General features: G+C 41.2%; 1 protein-coding gene across 3 annotated transcripts in view; it reads right to left on the bottom strand.

Annotated features, from left to right (window-relative positions):
• The window catches only part of LOC136847456 (histone-lysine N-methyltransferase SUV39H1-like), a 933,410-nt gene that overhangs the window by 49,408 nt on the left and 869,827 nt on the right, over positions 1 to 14,175 (bottom strand). For all 3 annotated transcript variants that reach the window (XM_067119163.1, XM_067119164.1, XM_067119165.1), the window contains 2 exons: positions 12,740 to 12,974; positions 12,404 to 12,516 (listed from right to left, as the gene is read on the bottom strand). In XM_067119163.1, the coding sequence (XP_066975264.1) occupies positions 12,404 to 12,516; positions 12,740 to 12,974 (348 nt within the window). The remainder of the gene's footprint in view (positions 1 to 12,403; positions 12,517 to 12,739; positions 12,975 to 14,175) is intronic.

Below are 14,175 nucleotides of genomic sequence, written 5' to 3'. Positions count from 1 at the left end.
TATAAAATAAGGATAGTAGTAAGCCTCTCATCCAAATCCAAGGCATCTGCTCTTGAAGATGGCTAAAGAAAGAGCAACTGGATAGTGTGGGGTGAGTGAGGGTATTCACCCACTCATCCCTCATTTCAAACATGGCATACCTTTGTTTCCATGCTCTGGGACTGGTTCATCCATACACACTAATATTCCACACAAAAGGCAATGGTCTGAATCCCCACAAGAACAAACAATTTTTTCTGCTTCTCAGACTTGATAACGCAACCTATAAGTAACAAAATCTGGCAAGTTGAGGATTTTTACTGATTTACGAAATTTAGGCACTCAAGCTAAGCCCTGGGGCACTTTAAGCCATTCAGTGGTTCAGCCATTGAAAAGAGGGAGTGTGTTGGACAGCAAGGTAAAGAGATCCAGAAGAATAAAGGAACTGAAGTACTAGGCTCTAAAGGTAGAACTGGAAGAAAACCCAGATGCATTAAAAGGAAGCTATGAATATTGGACAGCAAGACTGAAGGAAGGAAGTGGAAATTGAGACAAAGTAAACGGCTAGAAAGTGGATGCAGCTTGAGGCCAAAAGGATGCTACAGACACCCTTTAGTAGTGCCTACAGTGCACCATGTGAGGTGTTACAATAATATAATACAAGACGACAAAATCAGAAACACTTTCAAATATCCTGTCAAAATTTTGGGACAGCTTTACTCTGTCACCTAGGCATCCCCAACTACCTGTCATGTCTTAATTATGTACACTATTTGAATGACTGATTTTTCACTATTTTATTCAATGAAAAATCCCATGAAAAGAAATATTTATTACATGAGGCACTGATCTAATAAATACAATATTTTTTAAAAGTTATAACTGCTGAAAGAAGGCAGTAAGCTAGAACATTCTGAGCTTCAATTATCCAGCATAACCATAACAGCCACCGTTTGGCATCATTTTCATGGTAACATAATTCCTTTTCCATTTAGGCAAAACATAATTCCTTTTCCATTTAGGCACCAATAAAGGGATTTTGACAAAGGAAAAATCTATTTCGGGGGGAAGACCTGTGTCACCCAGTGAAATGGTTCCATTTAGCACTCATTTCTAGGTATAAGTATTGCTACATATACCAGAGAAAAAGCTATCTAGAATGCCGGGGTTACCACCCCCGGATCGAACACCTATAATCGGTGTCGGTATACACTAGGGGTAAGCGAATTCCACTATCACAGGCCTTCGTCCAATAGATCTCTCTATTCTCAAATTCCCAAATTGGGTGTGCCGTTACAAAGCCGTAACCAAGGATACCCAGCCGCTCACCCACTAGGCGTCATCATGAGACCGCAACGTCATCCCAATATTAGCACCCACCAAGCTTAGTATATCACCCGGGTGGGAAAGAAGTGCAGGGATGGGTCACTGGGTGACACAGGTTTTCCCCCAGAAATAGATTTTTCCTTTGTCAAAATCCCTTTTCTGGGCTTGACCTGTGTCACCCAGTGAAATACTAACAGAGAATCAGCCATACAAGAGCTTGGTGGTACGCCTCAAAGATTACTTAATGGAGCTAAATAAAACTTAGAGAAAACTTCACTGTGTTTTAATACTGTCAATTTATAAGATCAACCACAATTTCAAAACTAAGAGGCACACAGTTAATAAATATAAAATTAACCAAACCAAGACACTTAAGGCTAACAAAATATGACTAACAACAAGGTAACTGCGGTATGTGAATGGGTCAGGCTGTGGAGCAGAGCTGACCTAAGGCTAGACGCAGGGCAAGCAGGCGAGGCAGGAAGGCTAGAGACTATACCAACAGGTAAACGAGGATAACAAATCAAAAGGACAAGGAACAGTCATAAATTAATCTTCAGCTGGACCAGGAGGAACAATACTTCATGCAGCAACTGTGGAATATTTAAGAGCCTCTAGAGACTTAAGATAGTGGCGTTTAAATACTGTTGGAGATTTCCAGCCCGTATATTTTTTAAGGTCATCAAAATTCATATTATGGAAATAGTTAGTTGAGGTGGCCACCGCACGAACATCATGAACCCGAGGTACTGATTCTGGGTTTGCTTGTTTAATGAAATAAAGAATTTGTTGCCTGATGGCCTTTAGGGAAATATTACCTCCATTTTCCCTAACAAAAAGAGGGCCTGAAGTTCTTTTAGATGTTCTATTTAAATAAGCTCTTAAAGCATTGACTGGACACAAAGACAGATCCTGTGGAAGAGGAATAATCTTCCAAGGAGACCATCTATTCTGTGGAACTTCGTTCTTTGCTAGAAAACTGGGGTCCGGAGATAACAGAACTTCACCTGATGGGAGGAAATCAACATGATTGGGCTCTCTAGAAAGAGCAGACAGTTCAGAAATTCTAGCTCCTGAGGGTAGACTTACTAAGAATAATGTTTTTCTTAACAGACTCAGGTATGAACATAAACCGTTATCAGTGTCTGATGCCAATTTAAGTACGCCATTTAAGAACCAGGAGACCGTGTGTGGACGGGTTGTTGGTCTAAGACGAGCACATGCTTTAGGAATTGACGAAAAATAGGAGTCTGTAAGATTAATATTAAAACCATGTAAAAATATTTTTCTTAAGGCAGATTTTGTTGTAGTAACAGTACTAGTGGCCAATCCTTTCTCGAATAGTGATCTGAAGAAAGAGATCGCTAGGTTCGTGGTCATTTCATGAGCTTTGGATTCCCTCAAAAACAATGCTAACTTTCTAACTGCTGAGTCATACTGTCTGAGGGTAGATTCTCTCTTATCTGATTCTATGAATAATGTATTAAGAGGGTCAATGTTAGCATCTTTTTGTGCTGCAAATTTCATGAAGTCCATAAAGCTAGGGCATTCAGAATTCTTGAGGAAGCTGACACAGTCCGAGTTTGTACTACTTGTTTCAACTGTGGGTTGGGGATGTTTGTGCGTGAGCTTCAACTCTAGTAGTAAAGGAAACCAACTGCTCTTTGGCCAGTTGGGTGCCACTAGTGCTACTTGACCTCTGAATGATCTGAGTTTGTGTAAAACTTTCATTAACAAATTTATTGGTGGAAACAGATAGATCCTTTGCCACCTGTTCCAGTCGATTGACATTGCATCTGTGGAATAAGCTAGAGGATCCAGATTGGGAGCCACGTAACACGGAAGCTTGTGGTTGCTCTCTGTGGCAAACAGGTCTACCTGGAGACCCGGCACCTGAAGGCAAATCCACCCGAACGACTCCTTGTCCAAGGACCACTCCGACTCCAGCGGGGTTGTCCTGGACAGTGAATCTGCAATGACATTCCGAACACCTGCCAGGTGGGTGGCTGACAGGTGCCAACAATGTTTCCTTGCTAGGGAGAAAATTGCGATCATCACTTGATTGATATGGCTCGACTTGGAGCCTCCCCTGTTTAGGCAATGTACTACTACTATATTGTCCAGCACCAACCTGATGTGAACCTGTCTGGCTGGCCGTAGTTTCTTTAATGTTAGAAATACTGCCATTGCCTCTAAGATGTTGATATGGAACTGGCGGAACACTGTCGACCACGTTCCTTGAACTTTCGTGTTGGGAATACCCTCCCCAACTACTCAGGGAGGCGTCTGTATGGATCACAAGTGAAGGAGGGGGAAACTGAAGAGGTACTGATCTCGACAAACTCTTGACTGTCGACCATGGTCGAAGCCTTTTCCTCAATATCTGCGGGATAAGAGACAGCTTGTCTCTGTTCCTCCTATTGGCTCGTTTCATATACTCTGTTTATATCCTTCAGTTTGGCTTTCAGCAGCAAGTCTGTTACTGAAGCGAACTGAAGAGAGCCCAGAATCCTCTCCTGGAGTGCGACGAGAGCATTTTTGTTTTGAGGAACTGTCTGGTAGCTTTGGCTATTTCTTTCATTTTTGCTGGTGGCAGTGACAGTTTGTGTGCTTAGGTCCCAATGGATTCCTAACCACTGAAATTGAGCTGCTGGAACTAGGTGTGATTTCTTGCTGTTTATTTGGAAACCCAGGTACTCCAAGAAGTTGATTACTATATAAGTTGCTCTTTGACATTCTTTGGCATTGGATGCCCAAATTATCCAGTCGTCCAGATACGCGGCCAGCATGATCCCTTGGGTCCGCAGCTCTTGGACTACTGTCTCTGCCAGTTTGGTAAATATTCTGGGCGCTATGTTGAGCCCGAATGGCATGACTCTGAATGAGTATGCTTGTTTTCCTAGTCTGAACTCCAGGTAGGGGAGAAGTTTCATGTCGGGACGTGATAATATGCGTCTGTAAGATCTATAGAGGTGGTGACGGCCCCACGAGGAAGTAGGGTCCGTACCTGCGGGATTGTAAGCATGCGAAATTTGTCGCATTGAATGAATGAATTGAGACGGGACAGATCCAGAATTACTCTGTTTGTCTGAGTCCTTCTTCGGAACACTGAACAGACGGCCTTGAAATTTCAAGTGTCTGACTTTCTTTATTGCATTCTTTTGCAGAAGTTCTATTGCAAAGTCCTGTAAGTCTTGGGATGGGTGTTGATGGAATCTGACTGGTGGAGGAGGCCCTTTGCTCCAGCTCCATCCCAGACCTTTTGAGATTATGCTGTGGGCCCACGGGCTGAAGGTCCAATGGTCCCTGAAGAGATATAATCTCCCGCCTACCTGGGGTGTCTCATTGATTGGGGAAGGTCCTACTTCCTCTGATTCCACGGCCTCCTCTTCCACGTGAGAGGGACCTGGATGCTGCCCTACCTCTGTAGGCAGCTATAGCCCTGCTTCCTTTCGCATGTCTATTGTAGCCTCGAAATGTCCCATGGCTCTCAAAAGAGGCGTTGAAAGCTGGGGACGTCACGAAAGTTGGCGTAGCGGAAGCATGCTGAGCCGGCTGCATCAGTACAAACTGCTGCTGAGGTTGCGCCTTAGATGTAGAAGGCTGGCCGACCTGTGAGACCGGTACCGCTTGAAGCACTGTTGGAGCTTGAGGTCTCTTAAAGCCCTGGAACCTCTGAACCTTTTCCTTTCTTTAGGTTGAGGTCCGGAGGTCTCAGAGAATTTCCTCTTGAAAGGAAGGCCCCAACGAGAGCAAAGACTGGTTCGCTCTAGTAGCCTCCGCCATAACATTATTGACCTCATCCTCTGGAAAGAGGTTAGGACCCCAGATAGAACTTCTCACCAGCCTATTGGGCTCATGCGAAGATGTGTTTCCTGCAGTTCTGTCTGGCTATCACAAAGTCATAAAGATCCGATTGGAAGGAAGCCAATAACGACTTCGTGAGGACCTGAAACAAAGGCTCATCATTATAAGCTAATGCCGTTACCTCTGAGATGGTGACTGAGTGCAGGGAGCAACTCAACCTGCACTTGGCCTCAAATTCTGCTTTGAGCAGAGCCTCCGGAATTCTGGGAAGTTGCTTGCTGAATAGGGTGGAGGCACACTCGGGGTCGAGTTTCCCCACCGTAAAGGTTGTCGGAGCTCCCAACCAACACTCCAAATCTCTGGGGAAGAGAAGAGAAGTAGAATCCGTTTCCCGGAGTTGAGGCATAGGCTTGCCATCTAGCCCCGCCTGAAGGGTCAACTCCGTAATCTTAGTAGTGCAAGGGGTAGGAATGGCGTCACCAACAGAGAACATCGTAAAACTTCCCTTGAAGGAGGTAAGCTTCGTGTTCTTGCACTCCCAACTTGTGAGAGCGCGCAACAGGGTGGATTGAGCTTGGTCCCTTGGGAAGATAACTGTTTCTTTAGGGACCTTATCAGACCTAACCCAGGCTTCTTCCGTTAACCTGGCAAAACCTGGATAGGGGGGTACTAGGTCGGCTGGAAAGAACTCCAGTTCCTCCAGACGACGAGTGCCTAAACCTTCGATGGTCAATGTGCCGTTATGCAGGGGCATGTAAGGCCAGTCGCCACGGTTTCCCTTATCAAAGGGGGCAGTTTGAAGGCATCCGGGACAACATGGGATTGATGTGCTGCTCGGATTGGATGAATCCGAGAGCAACCTTTCCTGGGCGTGCACCTTTTGTTCCAATGACTGCATTGACTCTCCGGAAGGCTGTAAGCTTGTGACCAGATCCTTTAGCCTAGCTTCTACCTTTGAGTCGATTTTCTGCATTAGCAGATCGACAAAGGCCTCAGAATCAAATCCAGGCTGTGGAGACTTAGATTTTGAATCTCTGGACCTCGACCCCTTATAAGGGGGAGTAGCCTTACTTGTGGATCGCCACCAGTTTGGGGAGCCAAGTGGCGACTTAGAGAGCTGGCGGATTAGACCTTTGAGGTTTAGAGGACTTTGGTAAGTCCTTCTTTTTCTGAGATTTCACCTTGGGCATAACAGACCGAGATCTGTCCCCAAGGTTAGCTGGTTTCGGAAATCCCTGGAAGGAAGAGGAAGAAGAAGAAGGTGAATTAAATAAAGAATTATCCAAACTAACCTCGCCTGCCTCACTTACCACCCTACCTTCTACCTGATGGTCATCTACACTCATGGGCTCCAGGTGGATGTTAATAGCCGCCACCTCTTCTGTCACCTCTCCGCACAGGGTGTTGTCTTGGGAGGGTTGCGTTTCTAGTCTGATCTTTTCAATGATTGGGGCGGCTAACTCCCTCGGTAATGCGGCAGAGATCCGGGCACCAGGGTAGAGGAGATTACAGATCTCCTCCGAGAGCACGTAGGGGTTGCCGGACACAACATTCCTCCCAAATCCGCCGACCCAGGTCTTCAGGGACGACAGCGCCGAGGTACGGATTGCCGGGTTAGACTGGAAAAGAAGGTAGGATTTACTGAAAATATTCTCATTTGTATGTTTCTATATGAGGCATCAATACCAAAAGAGGCTAAAGGTTAGCAGGCTCTCATCACTTACCGACTCATTGGATGCCAGTCCGTAGAGAGCGTAACAGATTTCACAGCCGTCTGGGTGCCAAACGGTCACATCTCCAACATGCACTGCACAGCTGGAGTGCGAGCGGCACACCTCGTGTCCGCACGATTGCTGGAGAACGGCCGAGCACCCTGGTTCCTGACAACGTACCATCTGTAAGTGGAATGATGGTATATGAGTATTATTAAAGCAAGAGGCGCTGGAATAGGACCGGCGACGAGAGAATACTTTAACTTAGCTTATAAGATGACACAAGTGAAACAAGGCAAAACCCCTCCGGGACTGATCCCGGCAGCAAATTCTAAAATATTGCTTAAACTGACGAATGTTCTAACTGGTTATATAAATGCTATAAACAGGTACTCTATGATATTCCACCGTGAATAGTCACTGAAAACTCATTGTGTCTTATATTTATGAGGACGGTGTCACCGTGGCGGAGTAGGGGGGGTGTATGGCCCCTTGACAACCGCGCCAGGGCGGAAACCAGATATTGGAAAATGCCAACAACCGTGACTCATACCACCGGGGTGGTTAATTGGATAAGAACAACGAAAAATCAGACTAGACCGGCGGAGAAGTGAATTCTAACATACCCTAACTGTTATCATGCATTCACGGAACAATGTTCGACGCTCCAGCTACTAACCAGTAAAACCATTAGAAGCGAGCTAACAAAACACCGCCCGTATGGGAAAGGTAGTAAGTGGCGGAAACCGGCGAATGCGACCAGTCGGGTGGTAGCACCCTCCAGACGCCGACTATAACCACCTTCGGGGTGCCGAACGTAAGCGAACGGCTTCCCCCTTACGAGGATAACGCTCAGGTGACATCACCAATTTCTAATCACTAAGGTAAAAGGACAGTAACTAGGCTACATACACGAGAATATGGAGTTAAATGATCGTAGCCTACTCTCCAAAAACCAAGTTTCTTGGACTAGTCAGGAAGGCCAGGGTTAATGCCACTGGTGTGGGGAGAGAAGGACCTACGTCCTAGCTCAGCCACCCTTCACAAGACTGGAACAACTTGGACTGGAGGAAAATAAAAAGTGTGGATCCCTCACGCTAAAGGAACTCGCACACTAGACTAACCTCACCTCCCAAACCTAATGGACTGGTCGGGAGAGTTAGGTAGCCAGAACATCGTGTAAGTGCACTGTCATGCCTAGCCTAGGTAGGTTAGGCTAGTTAACTACCTTATTTAGAAATAAAATTACCAAATATATAAACAAACAAAATATCATAGAAAACATTCGTGAAATGGGGTAGCCTAGGATTAAACATATCTAAATACCTATATGAATACATAGTTGACTTGACGGCAGGGAAGGCCAGGGAATATGCATTATCTTCGGTAACATTTGGGTACACGTAAGGTACCCAAAATGGCCTCCCTGACGCTGAATCGTACGCAAAACTTAATCTAGGAATATATGTGTCATCCTTCCTTGTACATAACAATTAACATCATGAATAAAAAATTTACACCATTGAGAAGTAACCAGATCGCTGGAGGAGAGGGGAGACCGATAAAAGGACCCAAATTCTATTGTCAGAAAATGGGGAGTCTAATGCCTACATGACAGCGAAGAGGCAAATACTCGATTCCTCATCCCCAACCAGCGATACGGTAAATTCTCCAAAAAAGCTCCAAACTAGATGGAGTATATATAAAAACTAGGAGAATTCGATCATTTATCAAAATAGTTGAGATTGAAGGTCGAAAACGAGAAGAGGCAAACATACAGCTCACGCGTGGACATGACGCAGCGCTGTTTGTATTGGTAAACAATATCTACGTAAAACCTAAAATACGTTGCCTCTGCAATAAACAATCCAACCAGAATTAGTACTCAACTTAGATGGTGAGAAAAACTCGATGGAAGACATGATGAGCTGCCAAAATAGGGAACACAATCACCAAACAAAAACTTCACGTGTTCTCGTTGTTGTGCTAAAATTGGAATGACGTTGCGGTCTCGTGATGACGCCTAGTGGGTGAGCGGGTGGGTATCCTTGGTTACGGCTTTGTAACGGCACACCCAATTTGGGAATTTGAGAATAGAGAGATCTATTGGACGAAGGCCTGTGATAGTGGAATTCGCTCACCCCTAGTATATACCGACACCGATTATAGGTGTTCGATCCAGGGGTGGTAACCCCGGCATTCTAGATAGCTTTTTCTCTGGTATATGTAGCAATACTTATACCTAGAAATGAGTGCTAAATGGAACCATTTCACTGGGTGACACAGGTCGAGCCCAGAAATGACACTATTTGAGGATGGTCTTGCCAAGTGTTAAATATCATTATGAATAAAACAATACACAGGCATAATAATAAAGAGAAAGCTGTATGCACTGCATGTGTGTGTGCATGTTTGTCTAATGATTTTCTAACAGGTGGGTGACTATTGTTTTTGTACTGGTATATTGGTATCTATACACTAAATATCAATAATAAAATATTTCACAAAATATTTCAAGCAAATCTTTATGCAAGTGCTGGTGTAGGGGCAATTAGATATATTAACCAATACTGTTATTCATGTCTTATGGAATAATAAAAATTTATGAAATCCTTACACACTCCATATCTTAAACTACTTGAACTTCGGCAGTTATAGATCATTTGTTTAAACTTAATATAAGTACAGTATGTAATCATGTTATGTGGAGAGAAGATGCTCATGTGTGTAAAAGGGTTTTGAGTATGGATGTGGAAGTGGAGGGAAGGAGATGAGGAGGGAAGGCCAAAGTTCAGATGGAAGGATACAATACTATTACAACATGCAGGAGAAAGGTTAAGGACTCAGGATGTATAGGACAGAGGAAGGTGGAGAAGGCTGATAAGAAACAGCAACCCCATATAGAAATGGGCAAAGCTGAAGACAAAGAAAAGTAGTATGTAGTCAAATATATTACTTACATTCTCTTTGGGGATACCAACTATATCAAAACTTGGAATAGACTGGCACACATGCAGGAGAGAGTGTAAACACACACAGACAGATTCACACAACTGCTTTGGGTACCTACAATTTACACAGAATTGGCAATGAATCAAGAACATTTAATTATAATTGACAGTATATCACAACTGCAACCTTTGTCAAAACTTACAATGATATTGATAATAACAAGAAAGGGACTTTGGTGCCCATACATAAAATGCCTGGTAAATATTTTATGCAATTAAGTGTTTGTATAAGGCTTATTAGTTAAATTGAGCACTTCTATTGTTTGTGTGTTATGGAATACAAAAATTTACAAAACTCTCAAACTCTCCAAAACACCTCTTAAGCTACTTAGCTTAAGCAATCGTACATCATTTATTCAAACCTTATATATAATGAACTATATTTACTGAACACAATTATAATAATCACATTCTATTAAAAAATTTAAACTTCATCAAAACTCAGAATAATATAACAACACACAAGAAGAATAAGGGGTTAACAGACAGCCAGACATTCACTCAACTGCTCAAGGAACCTACAATTCACATGGAATTAACAATGAATCAAGAACATTCAATTATTAATGAGATTATATTAAAGTGCTACCTTTGTCAAAATTTACAACATAATGATGATAAAAAAACATAAAAAGGAGGAAAGAATAAAGCATTTCAACACAATTGCTACACCAACTCTGAGCTACTGTTTAGGCTACATTACTGTACTGGGCTCATGTTACTTTCTGGATTTTGTTATCAAGAGGACAGACATATACATATACTGTATTCTCCCAGGGTTGCATAAGACATTCATATACATTACTATCTACTATCTAAAAACATTCTTTGGGGGAGCTGTGCAAGTCTCAGTGTGACCCGGTTGTCTCAATGTAGAGTCAACAAAATGGGTAGGAAACAACTAAAGCTGCAAAGGCCCAAGTAAACAGAAAAGGAAAGGATGAAAAATACAATGAAAAAATCTAGCTGGTCAGATGAACATGGCAAATACTCTCACTGCTATCTATAATGACAGTAAAGGGCATGCTACTGACACTGCCAAAACAAGGTCAAAACAGAGAATAAAATCAAAGCATTTACATCTACTATTTCATATTCCATTCTAGGACTACCATGTTTTCATTATTTTCTCTATGGAAAGAAATGTGTACCTAAAACTGCTTTAATCTGAGAAAGCACCTTAAATAAGGCAGTACACTGCAGTTTTGTACAGGGCTACCCTATGAGTCACGATCTTATTCTGACTGATTGATTATATCTATTAAAATTAGAGTCACAACATCTAGGTTATTGACCCCATAATAAATTTAAACAGAAAGCTAAAAATAAATAAGTTTAAGAAGAATTTCATATAAAATATCTAAAAAAGAAATATGCACATAATCATATTATTAATACTTACAATACTTTATATAATTTAAATTTTGTTGAGGAGGCCTGCCTCCCACATAAAGCTATATAACAGCCCTATGTTACAATCCTCTCTGAGGACTGTAGCCACAATAAAATTACCTTCTCTGTCACAACCCCAGGACAGGAACCTACATCTCAAATTCCCAATGCTGGGACACTCGACCAGCAAATGTCTTACAGTGAAGGGCACGATACAGTCATCGTAAAATGGAGGATTTTCATGGGACATCAAGAACCCATGAGTGAGTCTTGTATGTCCAATCCTCAATCCACATAACATCATTTTGTCTCCTTGGCATATACAGATATGACCAAGGAGACACTGATGATGTAATACTGCACATTTTTTGGTTTGTTGCAATGTTTTCCCACTGGAACTGCCAGCTCTTTTTAATTTTCTGACCTACTAGAGGATATAAATCCCAATACGGCAGTAGGCATCTTCTGGGTTCTGGAGAGCTGGCTGCTGACTTTACGAGTTGGTCAGTTTCTCATTCCCAGCCACCCCAACATGGGAAGGCACACAACAAAAATTTACTTCTTTTTGCTGTAAAGGCCGTCAACGAAATTGCTTCGTTTCCATCCACAGAAATTTCTGCATTAAATGCATTGACATTTTTGTCCACTTTTGATTAATTGAATGGTGCTCCTAATTTTAAGCCCCGAGGGTTTAAAGAGTTAAAAGATTCCACTGACTGAAGAACACTTCTTGAGTCACAAAATATAAAATTATTTCTATTCTGAATAACAATTTCCTTTAAAGCATTTAAAATTGCATATAGCTCTGCTGTAAAAATAGATGCAACAGAAGATAATTTCCAGCTTCTTTCAGTATCAGGGAAGGCCACTCCAAAGCCGACGCCAGCATCTGACTTTGAGCCTTCTGTGAAAACTGCAGTGGAGTTATCATGTTGCAAAGAATGTTCTAAAAATATTGACCGTATGGCCTCACTGGACAATTCTGTCTTGGTAAAATGAAAATATAAAAAAAATTTTTACCTTTGGAAGGTTCCAGGTGGCTAATGGTGTGGTAATAATAACAAATAATAATAATAATAATAATAATAATAATGTAAAGTACAGAGTATTCATTCCATGTGATGATACACCTAAAAATATAAATACCTCTAAATTTGAAACAAATTGCAAACTCACCGAGTGATTGATAAAATGGGAAACATTGCCATACTTTGCAGCATCCACAGTATAAGGATTCTGGTCACCTTTGTTAAAATCCAAGTCAAAAAGGTACGTGCAGCCTTTCTTGTCTGGGAAAGGGTAAGTAAAAAATGGGTATTTAGTATAACCACAAAATTTCTTAATCTAACTGGCAGAAACTATAATAGCAATTACTTGACAGTAAGGGATATATAAAATTAAAAATAAATACTCATTACGGTGTTTAACCAATTATAATAAAAAATTATCATCTCACAGTTATTAAGTGACTAAAAGCTTTTAACATATATTAACATAAAATGTCTGGTTTACCATATAGCTGGCCTCTGTGTTCTGCTTCCTCAGATGTAATAACTTCGCCAACGTACTCCACAACAAAGGAGTCCTTTTTAATTGGTTCTAGAGTTTTGACACCCCATCCTCTACCATTATCAGTGCGGAATATACTTAGGCTGAAGGTTCTTCCCTTCTGCACTACCCTGTTTGGGCATGCAGTTGGACAAGGACATCTTTTATTGCACTCATATATTGGTGTACCTAAGGAGACCTGGAAGTTACATTTGGATGATTTTAAAAACTGGCAAAAATCCACATTAAAAATCTAAATTCTTATACACAGAATCAACTTGGCATAAGATAAAATTCAAAGAGGAGAGGGTTACTATACTAAGAAAAAGGAACAGAAGAAAGATTAATTGTCACATTGACTAAGATTTCATCAATGCCCTTTTATCCAGAATTTTTTTAACATACCAGCAAAAATGTCTGAGACATGGTTCTACCCCAATGAATTGGGTAGAAATTACCTTGTCACGCTCCTTCCTTATTTAAAAGTGCATTTAACATTTTCTTTATCTCTCTTACACTTACAAGACCAACAACAATTAACCCTTTAACGCCGAAGCCCTATTTACAAAAACGTCTCTCGTATGCCGGCGGCGTTCGGTGAGTTAGCGCCGAAGCGGAAAAAAAGTTTTTTTCAAAAAATCACAGCACGCTTAGTTTTTAAGATTAAGAGTTCATTTTGGGCTCATTTTTTTTGTCATTGCCTGAAGTTTAGTATGCAACCATCAGAAATGAAAAAAAATCATTATCATATATAAATATTGGAATATATGACAGCGAAAAAAAACTCGTATATAATTGTATACAAATCGCTGTAAGCAAAACGGTTAAAGCTAATGAGTTAATTTTTTTAGTTGTATTGTACACTAAATTAATGATTTTGGTATATAACAAATTTTAAAATGATCAAAGCAACACAGAGAAAATATTATCACAAAATGATGCATGAATTCGTAATGCGCGGACGTAAAAAATGTTTTTTCAAAAATTCACCATAAATCGAAATATTGTGCTAGAGACTTCCGTTTGTTGAAAAATGGAGCTAATTGATTGAATATTACTAGACTGTAAGTGTTTTAGCTTACAATTGAGTTTTTCGACCATTTCGGTCGAGTTAAAGTTGACCGAAAGTAGAATTTTTCTATTTATCGTGATTTATATGGAAATATTTCAAAACTGATAAAAGCTACAACCATGAGTTATTTTTGTTGTATTGTACATGAAATTGCGCACATTTTCATATATAAAACTTTATGTAACGACTAATATAAAATGGTGCAAATATTATGACAACGAGACTAAAGAATTTCTGAGATGTTCGCCGAGTTACGCGCAAGCGTGAAGGAAAATGTTTTTTTAAAATTCACCATAAATCGAAATATTGTGCTACAGACTTCCAATTT

This window comes from Macrobrachium rosenbergii, chromosome 16 (genome assembly GCF_040412425.1).
Source record: "Macrobrachium rosenbergii isolate ZJJX-2024 chromosome 16, ASM4041242v1, whole genome shotgun sequence".
NCBI lineage: Eukaryota > Metazoa > Arthropoda > Malacostraca > Decapoda > Palaemonidae > Macrobrachium > Macrobrachium rosenbergii.
This window is presented reverse-complemented; position numbering and strand designations above follow the sequence as displayed.